At 41.6% G+C, this 24,937-nt stretch overlaps 1 protein-coding gene across 2 annotated transcripts in view; it reads left to right on the top strand.

Moving 5' to 3' along the window:
• NPFFR2 (neuropeptide FF receptor 2) overlaps positions 1 to 24,937 on the top strand; it is a 359,549-nt gene that overhangs the window by 128,838 nt on the left and 205,774 nt on the right. The window contains exon 1 of one of the 2 annotated variants that reach the window (XM_044277072.1): positions 21,744 to 21,841. The exons of the other annotated variant lie outside the window; for it this stretch is intronic. Within the exon in view, the coding sequence (XP_044133007.1) occupies positions 21,750 to 21,841 (92 nt within the window). The 5' untranslated portion in view covers positions 21,744 to 21,749. Of the gene's footprint in view, positions 1 to 21,743; positions 21,842 to 24,937 lie in introns of those variants that run through there. 2 annotated transcript variants of the gene reach the window in all.

The raw sequence follows: 24,937 nt of genomic DNA, 5'->3' as shown, positions 1-24,937 counted from the left end.
AGCGCTAAAGAAGTTTTGACCATGTGAAACTACAGCTCCCAGTAGTATATAAGCTCTGGTAAGGGTATGCTGGGATTTGTAATTTTACTAATCATAACTACAGAAGTGTGACTACAACACTGCATAGTCAGGCAGAATCCAAATTGATATCATCAAATTACCAGTCACATCTTCCCTGTAGTCTTTATTGTTCTTCTTCATCATGTCCAGACCACAATGTCTTATTCCAGCTTCACACTGTACCCTCTGAATATAATAATGCCACATACTGCACCTTCAGAATGCAATACCGGCACATACTATAGCCCCTAAAACCCTGCCACCCCAGATATTCCATATGATAGACACCATACTAAAATTCTAAACATAATGTGCCCCACAAATAAACTAATTATATAGCAAAAGAGTTCAGAAACAGCATCTTGTAGCACAAAACAGCCATTGTCTTGTATTGCCCCTGTGTAGTTTGTAATGACACCCCACAGTATGTAACTTTTGCATAATAAAGAAGAAATAAAATATTTTGCAATATATGGTGAGTGCCACAGCTTTATATTGAATTAATTATACACTGTGCTCCCATATTCAAAATATTTACTGTTCTCCCATATGTTATATACTGTGCCCCGTATATTATATCCTGTGTCACCATATATCATATACTGTGCAACTGTGACTGCCACAAGACGTCAGACACTATTAGATGTACTTATGATAAAAAATTACAGACCTACACATGCTTTGAATGTAGGAACACCTGCAAAATGAGCAGTATATGAAATACTTCTTCTCCCCACTGTATAGGACAGTAGTATATTGCTACAGTTACATCTACGACGGTGGTATATTGCTACGCTTACAGGTACATACATCTACGACGGTGGTATATTGCTACGCCTACAGGTACATACATCTACGACGGTGGTATATTGCTACGCCTACAGGTACATACATCTACGACGGTGGTATATTGCTACGCCTACAGGTACATACATCTGCGACGGTGGCATATTGCTGCAGGTATCAACGACGATGGTATATTGCTACAGGTACATCTGCGACGGTAGTATATTGCTACAAGTACATATAGGACGGTAGTATATTGCTACAGGTACCTATATAAAGGCTAAAATACTATATATTGCTATGGGCACCTCTAGGATGGTACTACTGTTATGAGCCATAACAATATACATAACATGCTACCATCCTAGAGGTGCCCATATATCAATATGCAGTACTGAATGGTAGCGTGTACTGTACTATTTCTATGGACACACCTTACTGCAGGCCACAACAAATGCCAGGCACAAGGTCGCCATGCCGACCAAAAATTTGGTACTGGTGACTGCGATCTCTTCAGCCCGTTTTTAAAGTCAACCTGTAAGGTCCCCTACGTGCTATCGACCCTTTCCAGTACATTTTAGATAATTTGTGTGCTGTGCCCATAAGCTTCTCTGGATGTCGTAAGTTGTTAAAAACAACTTTAATAGCTAGTGTTCACCGCAAGGTAAGTGGTCCCTTAAAATTGTGGACAATATCCAGCTCACCTTCTGCCCCTATCCCTTGGATTGACTTCTCTGATGCACGGAAACCTTGGTAAGACCGTGAACTTGTAGGAATAAAAAGATGAATCCAGCATCAAAGTTGAAAATGTTGTGGGTTCCTTTATTCAATTTACCCTCAACATAGAGTCTCGTCTCAGGTGTGTGTGTGTGTGTGTGGGGGGGGGGGGGGGGGGGGGACAGCTATATTTACTTAGATGGTTCTACCCACTGGAAGCTAGATCCTGGTCTTAGGTCCAGGGTGGGTGGAAGACGGGAGACCTCAACCAAGCTGCAGCGGTTCGTGGGGTCGGCAGTGATTGCGGAGTCAAGTGGAGTGCTTGGAGCCCTCAGGAAGCACTAGGAGCATCCAACAATGGAGGTCCCCAGTAGGGGTGCCAGGAGATCTGTTACAGACAGTGATTGTCTACGCATTTCGAACAAAGTGTTCTTAATCATGATTAAGAACACGTTTGTTCGAAACGTGTAGACGATCACTTGGAACACTAAGGTGATGCTGTCACTGTATGGATCTGTACTATATTGAATAAAGGAACCCAAAAAATTTTCAACTTCGATGCTGGATTCATCTTTTTATTCTTATAAGTGGTCACTTAGGTGGGGTCACTGTGCATGTAGTCACGCTGCCTCCGTTCTTCTCCTAGATTATCCATCTTGGCACTCTGAGTGGCGGGAACTTCATGCAAAGCCCAACACTCAGAGTGTCAATTAAGCATGAGAGGCTGGGAGGAGAAACTAGGCAGCGTGACTACATGCACAGTGACCCCACCTATGGGACTACTTACCTTGCAGTGAGCAGCGGGTAAAAAAGTAGTTTTTAACAACTTTCAGCATGAAACAGATTAATGGCACATTGTCCAAACACTTTGTCCTTGTCACGGGGTAATGTGAATAACAGGTACACCAGATTCTCCCAGAGGGGAAGGGGGGGTGACAGGCTGGACAGTGACTCACCATGCACCACGATGCAGCCACTGACCCAAACGTGCTTCTCTGTTGCTCCTCAGTCTGCAGTGCAGTCCACAGCTGAGCCTGAAAGGTAAATATTGAGATTTCAATATATGATTGCGATATAATAAACAAATAGTGAAATTCCCCAATTTCATGTCCACACCCCCCTCTTCACATCACTTTTCCTATCAATCCCTCAATGTCACATTTCTCCTCCCCCCATGGCACATCACCCCCCCCTCCCCCGCCCGAATGGCCCTGGCCCCATCCATGATCACATCATTACCCCCCCCCGCTCGAATGGCCCTGGCCCCATCCATGATCACATCATTACCCCCCCCCCCCGCTCGAATGGCCCTGGCCCCATCCATGATCACATCATTACCCCCTATTGACAATAGGGGGTAATATGATGTGATCATGGATGGGGCAAGGGCCATCCGGGCAGGGGGGGGGGGGGTAATGATGTGCCATGGGGGGGGGGGGAAATGTGACACACAATAGGCTATTATGCCGTCCTAATCCTGAGCGCCTCTGCTCTGGTGCTAGTTTGTGTCACCGTGACACTGAAATGATGGAGCCTGGAGGGAGGGCCGGGGGGACAATGTAAATGTCTGTACTCTGAGTATGTCACTGTATGTGACATGGGAATGGGGCCAGGCCGCCAGGAAGGGCCGCTTGGTCTGCCTAATGGTAGCGCCGGCCCTGTTCACAAGATGTAACAGAATCCTCCTCGGAATCTACAAGTGCCTGCAGAGTGCAAATAGAAACTCCATATGGTGAAGTACTGCCACTGTGTTTTATTATCTCCATGCAGTTGTAAAACACAGTGGCAGTACTTCACCATATGGAGTTTCTATTTGCACTCTGCAGGCACTTGTAGATTCCGAGGAGGATTCTGTTACATCTTGTGAACCTGGTGAAAACCCAGATTTTCCTTTTAAGTCCGAGGAGAGAAGTTTGTGAAAGGAAAGGAAAATAAATATTCTCTTGGCAGCGTAGTCTCTTTTACTTGACTGAACCAAGGATGTACCAGAAAAATTACAGAAATTTATTAACCTGTCTACTTGGTAGAGCAGAGGTCTATGACAGAAAACAATTGTTTATTGTCACCCGAAAATGTGAAATAAAAATTACAGAAATTTATTAAGCTGTCAACTAGGTAGAGGAGGGGTATATTACACCCAAAAATTGGTGAATTTGACCCTAAAATGTAACTGGCGAATGTTATTTTTTTTTACCGGTCTAATAGGAATATCAGTGGTACATCACACCAAAAAATTGCTGAATTTCAACTGAAAATGTTACTGCCTTTTTTTTGTTTTCTACCGGTCTACTAGGTATGGCAGTGGTACTTCACACCCAAAAATTGTTGAAATTCACCTGAAAATGTAACTGACAATTTATTTATTTTCTACCGGTCTACTAGGTATAGTAGTGGTACATCACACCCAGAAATTGTTGAATTTCAACTAAAAATGTAACTCACAATTTATTTATTTTTGTTAACCGGCCTACTAGGTATAGCAGTGGTACATCACACCCAAAAATTGGTGAATTTTACTCGAAAATGTAACTGACAATTTTTTTTTTTTTTAACTGGCCTACTAGGTATAGCACTGGTACTATACACCCAGAAATTGCTGAATTTCACCAGAAAATGTAACTGACAAAGTAGTGAAATGATATAAAAAAAAATACGTACAAATAAAAAAAAAAATTATTTATGAGGTGGAGTTCCATATGGAGTAGGAGTTTGAGGATGGCGGTGGACGTAGCGGTGTAGGTGGAAGCGGCGGTGGAGGAGGATGAGGTAGCCAGGACAGGTTTTTGGTTAAAATATTATTTTTTAAAATTAGGGTACACTCTAAAAGAGTGTGAAATTTCCAAAATACAAGAATGAGCAATTGCGCTGCAGTATAACAATGGCTGGTTAGTGCCGGTATACATGTCTATTCTGCACAAGGTACGGACAAGTCCTGAGGGATCCATGCCTGGTTCATTTTAATAAAGTGAGCTTGTCCACATTGGCTGTGGACAGGTGGCTCCGCTTGTCTGTGATGACGGCCGCTGACGTGCTAAACACGCGTTCAGATAATACACTGGCTGCAGGGCAGGCCAGCACCTCCAAGGCGTAAAGGACAAGCTCAGGCCATGTGCCTAATTTGGAGACCCAGAAGTTAAAGGGGGCAGACCCGTCATTCAGTACGTGTAGGCAAGTGCACACATACTGCTTCATAGTGATATCCCGAATAGTTCGCCGGCGAATAGTTCCCGGCGAAAATTGCTTGTTCACGTTCGCCGATGCAGGCGAACATATGCGATGTTCGGTCCGCCCCCTATACATCATCATTGAGTAAACTTTGACCCTGTACCTCACAGTCAGCAGACACAATCTAGCCAATCAGCAGCAGACCCTCCCACCTCCTGGACAGCATCCATTTTAGATTCTTTCGGAAGCTGCATTCACAGTGAGAGGAGGGACAGTGCTGCTGCTGATGATTCAATAGGGAAAGCGTTAGCTAGGGCATTGTTCTGTGTCCACAGACTCATCTGCTGTAAGGACAGCGTCCTAACAGCACCCCAAAAATCCCTTTTCAGGGCTGGTACATCAGTGTGCTTTTTTTTTTTTATATAAATATATATATATATATATATATATATATATACATATATTGCAGTTCCCTGGCTGCCCGTGTGTGAGAGGTTGCAGGCTCAGTCACAGACAGCACGTGCACACCATTTTTACAGGGTGTGACAGAAAATACCTTGCAGATAAAAAAATATTCTATTTAATATTTTTCTGTGACATAATCCTTGTCTACTGGGTGTGCAGGCTTGACCTGTGGCCTGAACTATCCCAGTTTGTGATAGAACTTATGGCCTGCCCCGCTTCAAGTGTCCTGTCAGAAAGGACCTTCAGTGCAGCAGGAGGCATTGTCACTGACAAAAGAAGTCGCCTTGGTCAAGAAAGTGTTGATTACCTCACCTTCATTAAGATGAATGAAGTATGGATCCCGAAGGGACTGACTGTGGGGGATACGTTTGACTAACAAAAGGCCTGATGACATGCCTTGGCCTCAAAATGGTCCCCACGCTGCTGTATTTAATGTCTGCATACCGGATGACTTTCGTGAATTCTCCGCCACCAACTAGGGTTCAAGCCGCAATGTTTTAGTCACCTTTCTGCCTGGAAAACATCAATTTTTCCGGCTGCTGCGGCTGCAACAATGCCTAATTTTTCTGGCCTCTAGTGCTGCACTGTGGCTGCAAAAACAAAACAAAAAAAAGGCACATACATGTGTCAATTCCCCTTCGTGATCGGTACCTTGTTGTGGTGAAGGGGCTTGCGTATCACAATGAAGCGATCATCACCTCTGTGAGTGTGTTGGCAATGTTGCCACACCCCAGATAAGGCCGTTGCTTCATTATGATCAGACTATAAGCAATCGGCTGGATAATTTTTCATGGAAAAAACTTTTTTTTTTTTTAAGTTGTATGGGTTTTTAATACATAAAATAAAACAAATCATAATAAAGTCTCTTAATAGTTTATTAGAAATAATGCAGACAATTTAAAAAATCCTCATCAATTCCAAAACAAAGCAAGTACTGAGCTCAGAACAAAATTATTTCAGGATGTCGTTAATTCGACAATGATTAATCAATTCGACACACGTCCCCAGATAGGGGACGTAACAGGGATTAAACTGATGAGAATAGTACTACAGAAAAAAACACTCATATTGGGTGTGACAGTAAATTGCACGGCACAGACGCAGTGACCGTGGTGTGGATTCAAACAAAGGGGAGGGAGCCAGCGTTTTTTTAACCATCTCCCCGTTCGAAAAATAAATTTAAAAAAATGGACCCCAGATTGGGGACGTTACGTAACAGGGATTAAACTGATGAGAATAGTACTACAGAAAATACCACTCATATCGGGTGTGGCAGTTAATTGCACGGCGCAGACGCAGTGACCGTGGCGTGGATTCAAACAAAGGGGAGGGAGCCAGTTTTTTTTTAACCATCTCCCCGTTCGAAAAATCTATTCAATTCACCTTTCGGGGACCCTTGGTGTTGTATGTGGCTGGGTGGAGGAAGAAACATTCAATGACATCAACGGGACATGGCTAGCTTGGTATCCAACCTTGTGCAAATGTGAAGTTTGCTGTTGGGCAAATGGACGGTTTGCGGTTGTTTGCGGTGCATTAAAAGGGGAGTTTGGTCTGTCAATGTCTGTGAAGCGGGTGTAACCCTTACACTACCTGATCGATACAACATCATACCTGATCGTATACACACACTGGATGTTTTAAACCACGTTTTTCAAAAAAATTTAGGATTGTTAGGTAATTTATGCCCTTTATGGATTAAAATCCAACTCTGCCTCAACTATGTAATGGAGTTTTACCATGGATCCACTCCGGCATGCCACAGTCCAGGTATTAGTCCCCTTGAAACAACTTTTCCATCACTACTGTAGCTAGAAAGAGTCCCTGTGGGTTTTAAAATTCGCCTGCCTATTGAAGTCAATGGCGGTTCGCCTGGTTCGCCCGTTCGCGAACATTTGCAGAAATTCGCGTTCGCCGTTAGTGAATGGAAAATTTTATGTTCGCAACATCGCTACTGCTCCACCATGTTGGTGAAATGCTGCCTCCTGCTAAGACGTTCCATATTAGCTGGTGGTGTTGGTTGTTGTGGCGTGCTGAAAAAGCTTTTTCACATCCAGTTTTTGAGGTGTCTACACCACTGTAGCTCGTGCTTTGCACTTAAATGTCTGGTCATGCAGGTTGTGCTCAGGTTGAGAACGTTTATGCCTCACTTCAGGCTCTGATTGCACAGCGTGCAAACCACTCATGTCTTGTCGTCAGCACATTGTCTGAAGAACTGCCACGCCAGGGAACTCCTTGGAGCTGGCTTTGGTGTGCTCGGTCCCTTGCTGCGGTGGGCAGTAGCAAGCGTACTGTCAAAAGGACGGCCGCTCCGCTTTTGCACCTTGCTCTCTCTATTCTGCTGTGCTGGTGGCTCTGTGTGACCACTGCCTCTTCCTCCGAACTACATAGGTCACTCGCATGACCTTGATTCCATGTGGGGTCGAGGACCTCATCGTCCTCCACATCATCTTCCAACCAGTCTTCACCCCTGCCTTCCTTGTTGGTGTGCACACTTTCGAAAGCCCCAGCAGTTGGCACCTGTGTTTCGTCATCATCCGAGATGTGCTGCGATGGTCCTCCCATTTACTCATAATGAAAAATAAGTGGTTGGGCATCGGTGCACTCAATCTCTTCCACTTCTGGGGCTAGGTGGATTGCCCTGGGAAACCTTGCTAACAGAATCATCAAAAAGCAGAAGAGACTGCTGCATTACTTGGGGCTCAGACTGCTTGGCTGATTTGCAAGGGGGTGAGGTGAAAGACTGTGGTCTTTCAGCAGGAGACTGGGTGGGAGACAATGTGAAGGAACTGGATCCACTGTCAGCAACCCAATCTACTATCGCCTGTACTTGTTCAGGCCTCACCATTCGCAGAGCCGCATTAAGCCCGACCAAATACCGCTGCAGGTTCTGTCGCCTACTCGCACCTGAGGAAGGGGTTTGACTTGTGCGTGTAGCTTGCACAGATCGACCACGTCCTCTCCCTGCAACAGGAGCTACACCAACAGCACCACGGCCTGGGCCACGTGCCTTATTTGACGCTCTCCTCATATTTTTTGAATTTAGGATCTTGCCCTAAATGGGTGTTAAATTAATAGTAGAATAGAATGACAGTATGTAAAGGATGTATCTCACACATCCTGAACCAGACTATGCCTCAATTAAAGATTTATTTGCCCAAAATGGCTGTATTTCAAATGCCTGAATCAAACCCCTGTATGTAAAGCGTGTATCTCACACGGCCTGACCCACTGTAGGCCTCAATTAAAGATTTCTTTGCCCAAAATAGCTGTATTTCAAATGCCTGATTTAAACCCCTGTATATAAAGGGTGTATCTCACATGGCCTGACCTACAGTAGGCCCGAATTAAAGATTGGTGCACCAAATGGTGGTATTTCAAATCTCTGAATCTAACCCAAATGTATTAAGGGTGTATCTCACAATGACATATGAATAAACTGCCAAATAAACTTTTTTAGCCCAAACGGGTGTTTGTTTAATAACTGAATATGGCAGCAGTATATAACCCATTTATAAATTTAAAACGTGCTTATGCTGCAAGGCCTGAAATATTGTGTATTTTGCCCGAAAAAGGGTGTTTTATTAATGAAAGACTATACACCCTGTATATACAGGGTGTATCTCACACGGCCTGACCCAGTGTAGGCCTGAATTAGATATTGGTGCACCAAATGGCGGTATTTCAATCTCTGAATCTAACCCAAATGTATTAAGGGTGTGTCTCACAATGACATATGCAGCAAAGGCTGCCAGTGCCAACTAAATATTTTTTTGTTTGTTTAACAACTGAATTTGACAGCAGTATATAAGCCTGTAATTTCAAACGTGCTGATGCTGCAAGGCCTGAAAATAGTGGTTTTTGGCAAAAAAAAAGTGTGCTTTTAAAACCACAGAAAATGATGGGTGTATTTCTAGCTTAAATTGCACACTGACTAATCCAGATGTTGTATATTGCCAAAAAAGTGTTTTTTGGTAACAGAATATGAAAGATGTATATATTAAACTTAAATTTAACACTTGCAAATCAGGAAAATAGCGTTTTTTGGCAAAAAAGGTGTGTTTTTAAAACTTCAGAAAATGCTGGCTGTATTTCTAGCTCAAATTGCATACTGACTAATCCAGATGTTGTATATTGCCAAAGAAAAATTGGGATTTTCAATGTCCCAAAAGCTCAGATGCAGTGCTGGTGCACTGAGCTTGCATAAAATGGCCTCCACTGCCCACCTAACTGACTTATTAAAGTTATTTTTTTCGGTCATTGGGTTCAGGGCACCCACAAAAAACAATGTATGTAGATCGCTGAGTTAGATTCAGATTTTGAGCAAAGAGTGTCTCCTATTCTCTCCCTGAAATCACCAGCAGCATCCTCTCCCTACACTACGCACAGCAGAGTGACGTGCAGTGCTACGTGACTCCAGCTTATATAGAGGCTGGGTCACATGCTACACTGGCCAATCACAGCCATGCCATTAGTAGGCATGGCTGTGATGGCTTCTAAGGTCAGACAGTTAACCACTTTACAGTTCAGGTTTGCTCAACCCTAGTCATAGACCATAAATAGTTGAAACTGAAAAATAAATCAAGGAGAATATTTTTTCTTCTGTCAGACACAATTGGCGGCAGGAAAAAAAACATCTGATTGTGGACTGTGCAGTGTCCATAAATACAGTGTAAGAGCAAATACTTAGAATTATACCCAGTATACAGGATAAGAGAAGAGGTACTGTGCAGTGTGCATATATACAGAATAGGAGCAGATACTGAGAATTACACCCAGTATACAGAACAAGAGAGGTTGCACTGTGCAATGTCTGTATATACAGGATAAGAGCAGATACTGAGAATTACACCCAGTATACAGGACAAGAGAAGTGGTACTGTACCAGGGCCGGTGCAAGGATTTTTGCCAACACAAGCGAAGCTACATTTTGGCGCCCCCTCCTCGCAGCTCACCTGGCGCCGGTCCCGTCTGCATCAGCTGGCTTCTCCTCTGTGTGGTCCTGGTATCTTTGCTCTGCTTCAGACAATCGCTGGTTTGAGGACCGAATTTTTCGCCCTCTAGGTTTTAGAGGAGAATAATAAGAAAAAAATATTTTCCATTACACCTCAGGTCAGACCAGCAATCAGACCCCCAATGTTAATCAGACCTCAGATCAGACCCCCATGTTAGCCATCAGCCCCCATTTAAGCCATCATGCCCCCATGTCAGCCATAAGCCCCCCATGTCACATTTCTCCCCCTCCATGTCACTTTTTTCCGCCCTCCCCCAGGGTCCCTTCAGGAATATAATTATCGTCGAAAACACGCTACTGGTTACTGTCAGGTACTGCTGGCGGCTTTGGATGGTTTTTGGAGGTGACAGGTTCCCTTTAAAGGCTTGAAGACCTTCAAGGCTTTAGTGCTTTAAAGGACCTGTGAGATGAGCGATCATGTGAGACGCTTACGTCATCAACAGTCCTTTACCCTAAAATTACATTATCTCCAAAGGTCCCTTTTCTCCTCTCCTGCACATAGCCAGATGTCTGCAGTGCTGTGCAGTGTCACAGACTTAATGTCTGCCCATCTGCAGTCTTAGCATAGTCCTGCCTGAGTCTATTACCTCACACTGCCTCATTAAAACCTCATTCACACGTCAGTGTTTGGTCAGTGATTTCCATCAGTGATTTTGAGCCAAAACCAGGTGCATGTCTAAACACAGAACAGGTGCAGATCTCCATTATACATTAAGTCTGTGGAAGCTCCAATCCTGGTTTTGGCTCAGAATCACTGATGAGAAAACACTGACGTGTGAATGAGGCTTAAGGATGCACCCCTGAGTATGTCCTTTTAAATAATTATTATTTATTTGTATAGCGCTAATATATTTCACATACTCCACAATGTAAGGCTGCTGTGCACATGGGTCTACGTGACAAAAGGTTTCAATAATTACAGCTCGACATTGCATTATCTGTACTCAGTGCATGCTTGGCTGGATGAATAAACAAATATTGAATCAAACTAGCAAAACACGGAGTGCTGTCTCTTACTGGAAAACAGATTCTGTGGCACTTCGCAATACAGATGGTACATGTTCAAATAAAATCCGACATGACAGAGTAATAAACTTAGGAACATTTCAACAAACTATAGAAGTAAGGGCCCTGCTTACAATCTATGAAAAAATAGGGGGAAAAAAACTTAAAAAAAAAAAAAAAAAAGAGAACAACAAATTGATTCTATGTCAATCAAATTCTTTACCAATTTCCCCAAAAACATGGTTTCTGGCAAATCTATGGCCGATAAGAAGATTAGGAACGAGGATCACATAACCCTGTTCCGGGGGGCTTGCTCCTTATGACTTACAGGTATCACAGAAAGAACACCACTTAAAACTTAACTTTTAATATCAAGGTGATATAAAATCACTTAATACCATCTTCTAACAGTAAATATTCTGGGAGGTTGAAAGAAATAAAAATATCCCTACCCCTTTCCCTATTTCTATTTATTCCCTGCCTAGAAACGGAATGGCCATCCCGATAGGGGTGATCCTGTATCAGGAACCTCCTAGTCATCTTAGTTAGTCCCTGACACAGAGAAAGATCCCATCACCAAGATAACACATTATGTTTGTCTGTAGGTCAGGTCAGAATATCAGTATATAGATTTCAACAACACCTTATTGTTTACAAAGACAAAAAGAAGGTAAAATACAAACTAAAATATGTAATGAACATACAACTTTTATCGGTCCCACTAAGTCCCAACGCGTTTCACTGTGTCAAAAAGACACCAGTTCATCAGGGGACAAACAAAGATGGAATAATATCCATAAAATAAGGTATGTAGATACTATCAAAACAATTGGTAATTATAAGATAATAGATACGGTGCTGGTGCCTTTTTGTCACAGAGAAACGCATTGGAACTTAGTAGGAGTGATATAAGTTGTATGTTCATTACATATTTTTGTTTTTGTTTCACCTTCTTTTTGTCTTTGTAAACAATAAGGTGTTGTTGAAATCTATATACTGATATTCTGACCTGACCTACAGACAAACATAATGTGTTATCTTGGTGATGGGATCTTTCTCTGTGTCAGGGACTAACTAAGGTGTCTAGGAGGTTCCTGATACAGGATCAACCCTATCGGGGCAGCCATTACGTTTCTAGGCAGGGAATAAATAGAAAAAAGGAAAGGGGTAGGGATGTATTTTCTTCTTTCAAACTCCCATAATATTTACTGTTAAGAGGTGGTATTAAGTTATTTTATATCACATTGATATGAAAAGTTAAGTTTTTAAGTGGTGTTCTTTCTGTGATGCCTATTTTCTTTACTCCACTGTATTTATTATCTGACCACCTGACGGTTGTCTAGTCATACCTGTAATTGATTTCCTAATGACTTACAGTCAGTCTCAGCCAATCAAGAGAGACTTTAGCTGCATACCTCCCAATTTGAGGAAAAAAATTGCACTAAGCCAGGCCTTTAACTGTTATCTTTACACCCACGCAGTATAATGCCACCTTAGTGCCCCCACATACTAGTTATGCCCCCCTACTGCTCCCACACAGTAGAATGCCTTAGTGCTCCTATAATAAAATGTCCTTGTTAGTACCCACTGAAAAAAAATGTCCCAATAAAGTAGAATGCCCCTTTTAGTGCCCCCTTACAGTAGACTTCCCCTTTTAGTGCCAACTTACAGTAGTATTTTCCCTTTAGGGTCCCTTTATAATAGAATACCCCTTTTAGTGTTCCCTTACAGCAGAATGTCCCTTTTAGTATCTCCACAAAATAGAATGCCCCATTAGTGCCCCACACGGTAGTTAATAGTTATAGCCCCTTTGTGCCCCCACATAGTATCTTTGTTCCCTTAGGCCCTAATAAATATGTTATAATAGATCACACTCTTGAACAGACACTACACCTCAGTGTCCTGACAGAATGAGAATAATCATACACACAGGCTTCAGCAAAATAGCTACTGAAGCTTCACTGAAGTTCTCCACCTAGTGTTAACCCTAGTGCTTGCAGCATCACTCATGGGGCAACTAAAGGGTTAACAAAGTTTATAAAATCCATTTTGAATAGCTTGAGGGGTGTAGTTTCTAAAATGTGCTGATTTCTGGGTGGTTTGTAATATGTAAGCCCCAGAAAGTGACTTCATAACTGAACTGGTCCTGAAAAAATTGGGGTTTGGAAATGTTCTTAAAAATTTTAAGATTTGCGTCTAAACTTCTAAGCTTTCTAACGTCCCAAAAAATAAAATGTCATTTTCAAAATGATCCAAACATGAATTAGACATATGGGGAATGTAAAGTAATAACTATTTTTGTAGGTATTACTATCTATAATAAAAGTAGAGAAATAAAAATTTGGAAATGTGCTAATTTTTCAACATTTTGGGTAAATTTGGTATTTTTTTATAAATAAAAATGAATTTTTTTTTTACATGAAGTACAATATGTGATGAGAAAACAATCTCAGAATGGATTGGATAAGTAAAAGCATTTTAAAGTTATTACCTCATAAATTGACACATGTCAGATTTGCTAAAAATGGCCTGGGCAGAAAGGTGAAAAATGTCCCAGTCCTGAAAGGGTTAAGTGAATTCTGTTCAATTGACTTTTTATTTTATTTTTTTAAACAGAAAAACTATTCAAAAGCCTTAATAACATCCCATCAGCTTGTATAGATACCTGACTCACAGAGTGATCACATGATTGCTAGGACCGCAGCAGAGAAGACACATTGCCTCTTCCTGATCTGTATAAACTGCGCTCATTAAAAGCTATAAATATTGCACTGAGAAGCACCCCCCTCCCATAGATATGCAATTAGCTTGCAAGTGGCGTTTGTACAAAGACTTTCAGGAAGTGCTGACTGCTTGCACGTTTTTAGTCAATTAATTTATGGTCTTCAAATAACACCAAACCTGTTGCTACTTTCCAAAAATTTTTATAAAACCTTTGCTACTGCTGATACCTCTGTGTGTATATAAAGACTGGCAGGCATCTGCCCCCAAAAAGGGATCATTTTTGAAAGCTTGTTAAATATAAGCCATTACTTCTTAGGAAGCAATCATGTATATTTTTTTATTTTAAAACGCATAAAAATAATCTGACAGTGTCGTGTGGTTTTAACCACAGCTCCTATCTATTTACTCGTAGCTCTATATGTCTCTGTCACTTTGACATTTCTTATGCCGTCTTTGTGTAAAATAGCTTGAAAGGGTTTGCATGTGGTCCACGGAGACCCCAGAACGTCATACATGACTTTTCAGTACAATTAGGGTACTTTCAATTTGGGTTCAGCTGAAAAGATTGAATTGGAACTGACAAGTTTCAGCACATTCACTCATCTGTAGTAAAAAAATACACGTTTATACACTGCAAACGGAACTACTTCTTGAAATATTCCCACCAGTGATGATCTGACAGAATTAAGCTGCAGCTAGGATCCACTGCGACCAGGTAATGTTATCTGTTGTCTTGTACAGTACAATAGCACTGATAATGCTAGAAGGTAATAAGGGCTAGCAATTATCACTGACCAAGTGTTATTTATTTGTTTATTTCTAATTTTTTCATCTTCGCCAAAGCTATAACTTTTTCATTTTTCCATCTGCATAGCTGTATGAGTTATTTTTTTTTTTGCAGGACAAGCTGTAGTTTTTAATGGTGCCATTTTGGGGTACACACAACTTACTAATTAATCTTTATTAACTATTTTGGGGACAGAGATGAAAAAAACAGCAATACTTCCACTGAGTTTTTATGTTATACATTTTGTGGCATTCATTTTTTCTGCATAAATAACACTTTTTCTTTAACTTTATTCTCTGGGTCAGTATGATTATAGCAATCCCAAATACATATAGTTTTTTTTTTTTTTACAGTTTGCTACTTTTGCGCAATAAAAACCCCTTTTTAAAAAAGAAGAAAATCTTTTTGCATCACCGCATCCCAAGACCCATACATTATTAATTTTTCCTTCTACGAAGCTGTGTTAGGCTTGATGTTTATGGGATGAATTGTAGCTTTTATTGGTATAATTTTGGAGTACATAATGCTCTTTGATCGCTTTTTATTCAATTCTTTGTATAGCACAGGTCCTTACGGATGTGACAATACCAAACATGTGGAGAGAATTTTATTTTTGCATTTTTTTTAAATGGATTTTGTTTATTTATTACATTTTTAAACTTTTTTTTAGCCACAAGGGAACTATAACAGGCGGCTGCGGCCCAGCCTGAGGCATGTTAGTGTTCGCCGTAAAAAGGCATATTGGTGGTTCTAAGGGGTTAAACTTAACTTTTACAAAAAAAATCTAAAATGTGCAACACAATCACTCAAACAGTAGTATACTTAAAACATGCAGTGATGCCCTACATATTTCCTCCCACTATAACTAAAGGAAGGGTATAACTTATCATTGATATTTGCTCCTATACCCTTATACAGAGGAGCTTTCTGAGAAGACTACCTCCTTTTCTAGACCAATCTTTTTTTTTTTTTTGTGATAATGTGATTCAACTAATAAACCATTTTTTAGGAACCTCTTTGAAAAGACCACACATCAGATTTATACTATGTGAATTGTCTGGATGCAGGTCTGAGCTGAGCCACATCACTGGACTGGAATGAGTAGGACCATGTTAGGGACTAGGGATAAGAAGGGACGCACTGCTGTGGAATATGAGTAAGAGGGGAGCTATGCTGTAGACCAAGAATGAGAGGAGGAGCCATGTTGGGGACAAGGAATGAGGAATGCCATGTTGGAGCCCTAGAATTGGAGTGGTGCCATACTGGGGACCAAGAATGATGGAGTCATTTTGAACTCGGAAAGGGAGGCATTGCTATGAGGACTGAAAACTAAATGGGCCACCTATGGTTATGCATGTGGGCTGGGGCACTTTTCTTTACAATGGCTGTTTTATTAGTCCTTGTATGGTCTTGGGTCATACTTCATTATTTGTATTTCTTTTGTGCAGTACATGATTGGTGACTTCATTAGACACTTTAACTTTCATTCTGTATGCTTTTTTCTCTGAAAAGACAATCCCCATAAAGGACAATTTTTCTGTGCAAATATGGGTTGTAGACTCAAATATATTCACTGTACCACTATTATGGGATGCTTAGGCATGTGGCTGCAGTTCAATCTGTCAGATGGCAGCAACTCGCACCAGTCATATTCAGTATAAGTTCTCCCACAGTGCCTTAACACTACAGATGATGTATCACACATGCATACATAGAGGCAGAACTTCTGTCTCTGAAAGAGTCTTTGTCCTTAGACTGCAGCTATCCTAGAAGGTACAGAGGGCTAAAGGTGGTGGTACACTTTAGACAGAACTAAGTCGATGGATGACAAACACTTTATTTTCTGGGTACAGTCTTTTTGCCAACTGTAACAATGTCGGTTGTTTGCAAAACTGCAGAACTCTTCAGCTATGGAAGTCACTATTCCCAAGTCCTAATCAATAGCTCTTGGTACAGGTACTCCCAGGACTTGAGTAGAGCAGATTAATGTAACAACTAGATGGTCACAAGAAACAATACAGGAAGCATTTTTCAGACTGACAGCCAACAAATTCATTAACAGATGACGGCAAACTAGATAGGAATAGCAACAGATGAGGGAGATGAAGGCTGATAGAAAGTCATGAATATAGGTAAGAGAAATTAGGGATGATAAGGTCGGGTGTACAAAAGGGGTTAAGTGGTCACTTGGACCTTAGCGTGACCATTGCAACCTCTCTGACTAATAATAATAAAATTTGTATCTTTATTAATCACTCTATTAAAAATACATTAACTACTTGGGAACTTCATACTTAAAATTCTCAGGAAAAACAGGGTCCGGGAACTGGCTGATGTTTATTATATAGTGTATATTCACATCGGACTCAGCAGGGCGGGATAAAAATCCACCCCTCGAGTCTCCAATCCTCCAAAGATCTCTGTCTGACACTCTCTAAATACAATTTCCCACTGTGGGGTCCCTGCCTATTTTTTCCTAAACTAAAAACTAAGTTCCTGCATCCCTACATGTTTCGCCGATGACTCGGCGTCTTCAGGGGATAATATGCAGGCTCCATAAGTTTGGGTGCACCCCAATGGGAAATAAGTACAGAGTGTAAAAGTTTGTAGTAAACCAGTGTGCTTCTTTACTGGAGGAATTCAAGTGCAAAACAATACATGCAAAGCATTGAGTTGGCTTTTCCAGTCTCCCCTCTGGTAGCAGAAGGTTATGTACTGAGGAAAGGCTTGAGCTGCCTGTCTTCTTTCTCTGTTTGTCTCATAGAAGTCTGGTATCTGGGCCTAAGGGCGTCTAACCCAAGTTCTTTGTCTCAGCCGCTTCTTCTGGTCATTGTACAGTCTGACAAAGTCTCTCCTAGTAAACACTGGTCCCTATCTGCAGGCAACTAGGGTTTCTGACAGCTCTACTTAATACAGTTTTAACTGATCTAGAATGTAATAGTGGGATTGGTGCAGCTACAGTAGCATATCCTAACAGAAACCATGTTGCATTTCAAAGCTGACATAGACTTGTATTGGCCCCCAATACAAGTAAGTAGGAATAACTAAGCAGTTTTCAGTCGTAGACAAAAGTCTGAGAGAGGCAAATCAGTCAAAACTTCACTGTCTATCGGTCTTTGCTCCAAAGCTCAGCAATGGAAAATTTCTAGCTTTTCTGTGCACAGCTGGAATTCACAATTCACTGTTAATATAGTACAATAGCAGTGCAAATGTGCATGGTATATCATAAAAAAGCTATTGAGCAGTATACAACAGTATAAGAACAAACAATGGCATAAATCACAGTCTAAGTTAAGTCTTCAAATTGTACAAAAGTACTGAGATGATGGCTTTGCATAGCAGCAATAGAGACAAATTACCACAAACATCCAGAGTAGAGATGAGCAAATTAATTCGTAATGAACCGAGTCCATTGCGAACTTTTAAAAATTTAATCCGGCATATAAACAAGAAGCTTTTCAGGTTCACTTCAGACAAATCGAGTAAAACTGCGCACAGGTCAGCGGGAAAAAGTACAAGTTAATTTTATGTTTTGTAAAATATTAAAAATACAATGGTGCAACACGTGTTTAACAATTTTACAATCCAGAGAGTAGCGTTTTATGCGAAAACAGATGAAATGCTAGACCAAAATCTGTGTCAGGGCATCTCCAGTTAGTACAAGTTTTTTGTTTTGTTTTGTGAAGTATATAAGTGTGCAGCTCGTGTTTTAAATTTCTGAATGAAAACCTGTGAAATACTAGACCAAAATCTATGTCATGGCATCTCCAGACAGTTGAAGCGTTTTTTTTTTGTTTTTTTTTGTGAGAAATAGCAATACAAGTGTTTTACAATCCAAAGAGTAGCATTTTAAATTTCTAAATGAAAACATGAAATACTAGACTGAAATCTGTGTCAGGGCATCTCCAGACAGTTCCATTTTTTTGCAACATGTGCTTTACACTTTTACAATCTAGATGGTAGTGTTTTAAATCTGTGAGTGAGAACACATGAAATGCTAGTCCAAAATCTGTGTCATGGCGTCTGCAGACAGTTCAACGTATGTTTGTTTGTTTGTTTTCTTGTGAAAAAATGCAATATGCATGTACAAAGTGTCTTTTACAATCCAGAGATTAGCGTTTGAAATCTCTGAATAAAACTTGTGAAATACTAGTCTAAAATCTGTGATGGTATCTCCAGTTTATTTTGTTTTGTAAAATATAGCAATACAATGGTGCAACACCTGTTTTACAATTTTACAATCCAGAGGGTAGCTTTTAAATCTGAGTGAAAACATGTGAAATACTAGTTCAAAATCTGGGCATATCTACACAGTTAAAAAAAAAATTGTGTTTTGCAAAATATAGCAACACAAGTGTGGAATGTGTGTTTTACAAAATAGAGTAGTGTTAAATACTAGAAAAAAATCTGTGTCAGGGCATCTCCAGACAATTCAAGGATTTATTTATTTATATTTTATAAATTGTGTGTTTGTGGAAATGGGAAGGACATTTTATTGCTCTTCTTTGTCTATAAGTTCTAGAAAACAGACTTGCAAACCATTTCATACTTTGTCTGACTCTGTAGATTGCGCCCAAAAATTTCAGGAGTACAGAAGGATTCCAAACTTACGACCCAGGGCCAGGCCTTGTCCTTCAAGAGTCAGAATGTAGGTCGTAGCAGGCAGTAGTAGTAGAAGTTGTCCCTGTTTTCGGAAAGGCGCAACATTATCATTGAGAAGAAGAAGGATAACATTGTGGATTGGATGGCTCGCTCATCCTCTCAGTTGCAGCAGGATGACGTGGTGTTGACTTCTGAGTCTGACACCATGCCATCGAGCCAGGGGTCACAGCGCTTCTCCTCCTCCTCCTCCTCCTCCTCCATGCAGTCCCATATAAGGCTTTCAGTGGAGTCTTCTCAGTCTTCATTGTCCCTTCCTAGTATGGCGCCTTTCTTTTTCCTAAGAAAACCCCACCACACACTACGGCAGACAGCCAAGAGAGTCTCCGTGGTAATGACTCGTATGAGAGTATGTTTGGGCTGCCCTGAGGAGGATGTTCAGGAGGAGGCTGGGACCCCATGCATAGCTGTGTTGGTGGTGGTAAAAGTGGTAGCCATGGTATTGGTGGTGGCGGCAGCAACAGTGGCAGTCAGGGCAAATACAGAGCAGGGAATGGGAGGGGTGACAAGAATCCCACCATCATAGTTTGATAAAAGTGACAGAGAGATTTCTGATGATGATTGTGGGCTTTGACAGGACTTGACAGCCGGATAGTGGTGCCAAAAATGCACCTGTGGCCACGGTGGCAATATAGAGTGGAGGCAATGTATGTCCAAAAACCTCCCAAAGAACTAGTAGGATCAGATCTGCTCATATTGTGGTCAGCTCGGGAACCTCGGGAACTAGTGATGCCACCAATACTGTAGCCACAGATCCAAATTGTGCCAGACCTATGCCAAACTGGCATCTTTCTCCACAAGACTGGCACACAAAAGCTCAGCTGTTTGCAAGATCTGCAGGATTAAATTAAGCAACTTGTGTTCAAACACAGACATAGGTACTAGAGCTCTATTGCGGCATGACCAAATTCTTTGGGTAAATACAACTGGCCATCATTCCCAGTCAGAACAAGTCTGTCATCCTTCTCCTGGTACTCTTTTTTTCATCCAACCCACATCCCCAAGCAATATAATGTCAGTTTCATCATCATCAGGTTCTTCTTATGCTAAGACTCCTCCTCCTTGTCAACTCCATAATGGAATGTGTGGCTATGACAAAAAATATTCTCAACCAGCAATTAGCTTGTCCTGCTTAAACCACACGTGTCCAAGTTGCTGACCATACAGTTGCTGCCATACCATTTAGTAGAATCTGCTCTCTAGTGGAAGAGAACATGGGCAGCTCTTTGCAATTGTCTCTGTGCAGCAAAGTGCACGCCATGGTGGACAACAGAGAAGCTGTAACTGGCAGGGGCAGTACATGTCTTTCACAGCCCATTGTGTTTTTTTTTTTGCAGCAGCAGCTGCAAGGCAGCACCCCAGCAAAAAGGCCAGGTCATTTTGACCCTCCACAACTGTGTTGGCCTGGCTTCCACAACAGACAATTATCTGCCTCCTCCACCTCCTCCCCCATGGACACCCTCCTGTCCCCAAGATAATCAGGGTATAGGGTATCTCTCCTATTTCCCCCCATTTCCTATTACGTGTCAAGTCAAGCATTTCCATGCAGTGTTAGAGCTGATCAACCTGGGTGAGATTAGCCACCCAGGTGAGCAGTTGCTAAAGTACATCAAGCAGCAAACATCCTGCTGGCTGTCACCCCTTTGACTCCAACTGTACAAGGTGGTCAACGACAACGATTGTAACTTGCAACCTTGTGGCCACACTGATCCTGGGGGGAAATAACACATGCTTCCTGCACAGCACACAAGATTAACCAACTAGTGCAACCTTTTTTTTTTTTTTTAAGTGCACATTGCTTGCGCAAGTCCAGGTCACTGTCCTCACATTTCTGCAATTCTTATGTGACAAGGAACACTCTCCTAGGCTTGCAGAGACAGAACAGTTTGCCGCTACATGGCTCAATCCACGACATTCCAACTGGCTGGATTTCAACATTGCACATGCTAGAGTGTCTGTACAAGCCGCATAGTTGTGAATGATTTTGTCATGCACCAGATCGCTTCAGCAGGGAGCATGCACTGTTTCAAGGAAAGGTAGTGGCAGCTTATGCTGTTCATGCTGCAGTTGTTCTTCATCCCCCTCATATTTATCTTAGAACAGATGCTGACACTCATGCAGCCATGGGTGTTGGTGAAAGAAAAACAGCTAACGCATCTTGCTGTCCACCCTGTAGCTGTTGGAGACCCACAAGGAGAAAGTCACTTGGAGGAGGATGAGGAGCTGCCACTGGATGAGGAGATGGTTTTTCAGAATAATGATGACAGTGACACTGACCCAGACCCAATCTTCTCACTGAGTGAGCAGAGTCAGAAAGAACTGGCTCCTCGGTCATGCTGGCCAGAGCTATATAGTAACTTGCATTCTACCATGACAGGCGCATCTGATGATTTCTGGATAGCCATGCTTTTGGACCCTCACTATCAAAGCAAAATGGGGGAAAGGTTTCCTCCCTCCCAAAGGTAGGCCAAATTACATTATTACCAGGAAAGACTATGTACGCAGCTTGCTGCAGCTTTGAACGAGCAGATGCCTGCTGCCAGCATGTCTTAAAGGGAAACCCCTCTCCACCTCCCACAAGTAGCAAAAGCCACTGCAGCAGCAGCAGCCTTTTCGGTCTCCTTCACATAATAGAGCATTTTTTTCACTTGGCACGTCAGGCTGAAGCAAATTGGCAAGTGGAAACCTCATGCCTCAGTACCCAGGTTCCGGCCTACCTAGACTATGGCAAATAACCTGTTCCCTGGCCCCATGGACTTCTTGGCAGGCATACTAAAAACAGTGGCATGAACTTGCCATGTAAGCTCTCTGACATGTCTACTTTATTGCCCAGTGTCATCTTGAAGGGAGTTTTTATCACTGCTTGGGGAGTGCTGACACCTAGCGGACCAAGCTTACCTTCATAGGGGTCTGTGGTTTGGCTTCTGAGCAGTAGGGCCACATGAACACACATGAACATATGGCTCCTCACTAGTCCATCTCCCTATAGAGTCCTTATCTTTGCCAATGACCTAAAAAGCATCCAGATTGGATATCTCAATGCTCCACATAGGCAGGAAATGCTCCACGAGGGTTCCTACACCCTCTACTTTGAGATACACACCGATGTCTGTGAAGGAGGCTTTGATGAAAGATGTGTCGGCTCTCTGTCAGAGGACTCAGCGTGATCCACAAGCAATGTTCCTTCACCTTCTGAGGACTTCTCCTCTCCTCTTCATGACTTACAAGAGAGACTTGCAGCACAACATAAAACATCTGCTGCAAAGATGAACGGTAATAACAATTCAGAGCTGATACTCAATTGCTCACTGTTTTTAGGCTGCCCAGACCGTTTGTCAGTCACTTTTTTCTGGGGTGATCGGCGGCCATTTTGTGTCTTGTGGTGTGCCAGCACATGCTGTGACCAAGTGCATTTAACCCTTAATGGTGTGGTTGTTTTTTGGCTAATTCCTACATCAGTGTGAAGCTGTCACACCAAGTGCATTTAACCAGCAATAGTCTGTTTATTTTTTGGCCATATACTACATCAGGGGCAAGCTGTCACCAAGTGCATTTAACCGTCAATGGTGTGGTTGTTTTTTAACTAAATCCTACATCAGGGTGAAGCTGTCACACCAAGTGCATTTAACCAGCAATAGTCTGTTTATTTTTTGGCCATATACTACATCAGGGGCAAGCTGTCACCAAGTGCATTTAACCCTCAATGGTGTGGATGTTTTTTGGCTAAATCCTACATCAGGGTGAAGCTGTCACACCAAGTGCATTTAACCAGCAATAGTCTGTTTATTTTTTGGCCATATACTACATCAGGGGCAAGCTGCGCCTGTCACCAAGTGCATTTAACCCTCAGTAGTGTGGTTTGTCAAGCTGTCACACCAAGTGCATTTAACCAGCAATAGTGTGGTTATTTTTTGGCCATATCCCAGTCTAATTCTGTCAGTAAACCTATACCTGTCACCCAGCGCCTAAATACTAGGCCTCAAATTTATATCCAGCTAAATCTGTCGTTACTGCTGTACTGTTGTGGCTGGTCAAGTTATTTAGTTCCGTCCAAGCACATTTTTTGTTCTGGGTTGAAATACAATTCCCAATTTAGCAATTTCAAAATTTAGTGGTTTCTGCTGTATCAGAGCTATTTGAAATCTATCCCTAAAAGGGTATATCATATTGAAGGTGCACATAGGGTCATTCAGAATAACTTCACACACCAGCTACTGTGCATTTCCAAGTCTAATTCTGTCAGTAAACCCATACCTGTCACCCAGCGCCTAAATACTAGGCCTCAAATTTATATCCAGCTAAATCTGTCGTTACTGCTGTAGCTGGTCAAGTTATTTAGTGTCCGTTCAAGCACATTTTTTGTTCTGGGTTGAAATACAATTCCCAATTTAGCAATTTCAAAATTTAGTGGTTTCTGCTGTATCAGAGCTATTTGAAATCTATCCCTAAAAGGGTATATCATATTGAAGGTGTACATAGGGTCATTCAGAATAACTTCACACACCCGCTACTGTGCATTTCCAAGTCTAATTCTGTCAGTAAACCCATACCTGTCACCCAGTGCCTAAATACTAGGCCTCAAATTTATATCCAGCTAAATCTGTCGTTACTGCTGTAGCTGGGCGAGTTATTTAGTGTCAGTTCAAGCACATTTTTTGTTCTGCGTTGAAATACAATTCCCAATTTAGCAATTTCAAAATTTAGTGGTTTCTGCTGTATCAGAGCTATTTGAAATCTATCCCTAAAAAGGTATATCATATTGAAGGTGCACATAGGGTCATTCAGAATAACTTCACACACCCACTACTGTGCATTTCCAAGTCTAATTCTGTCAGTAAACCCATACCTGTCACCCAGCGCCTAAATACTAGGCCTCAAATTTATATCCAGCTAAATCTGTCGTTACTGCTGTAGCTGGGCAAGTTATTTAGTGTCCGTTCAAGCACATTTTTTGTTCTGGGTTGAAATACAATTCCCAATTCAGCAATTTCATAATTTAGTGGTTTCTGCTATATCAGAGCTATTTGAAATCTATCCCTAAAAGGGTATATCATATTGAAGGTGCACATAGGGTCATTCAGAATAACTTCACATACCCACTACTGTGCATTTCCAAGTCTAATTCTGTCAGTAAACCCATACCTGTCAGCCAGCGCCTAAATACTAGGCCTCAAATTTATATCCAGCTAAATCTGTCGTTACTGCTGTAGCTGGGCGAGTTATTTAGTGTCCGTTCAAGCACATTTTTTGTTCTAAGTTGAAATACAATTCCCAATTTAGCAATTTCAAAATTTAGTGGTTTCTGCTGTATCAGAGCTATTTGAAATCTATCCCTAAAAGGGTATATCATATTGAAGGTGCACATAGGGTCATTCAGAATAACTTCACACACCCACTACTGTGCATTTCCAAGTCTAATTCTGTCAATAAACCCATACCTGTCACCCAGCGCCTAAATACTAGGCCTCAAATTTATATCCAGCTAAATCTGTCGTTACTGCTGTAGCTGGGCAAGTTATTTAGTGTCCGTTCAAGCACATTTTTTGTTCTGGGTTGAA

Source organism: Bufo gargarizans, chromosome 1, assembly GCF_014858855.1.
Source record: "Bufo gargarizans isolate SCDJY-AF-19 chromosome 1, ASM1485885v1, whole genome shotgun sequence".
Classification (NCBI taxonomy): domain Eukaryota; kingdom Metazoa; phylum Chordata; class Amphibia; order Anura; family Bufonidae; genus Bufo; species Bufo gargarizans.
The sequence above is the reverse complement of the archived record's forward strand: the minus strand, read 5'-3'. Positions and strand labels throughout refer to the sequence as shown.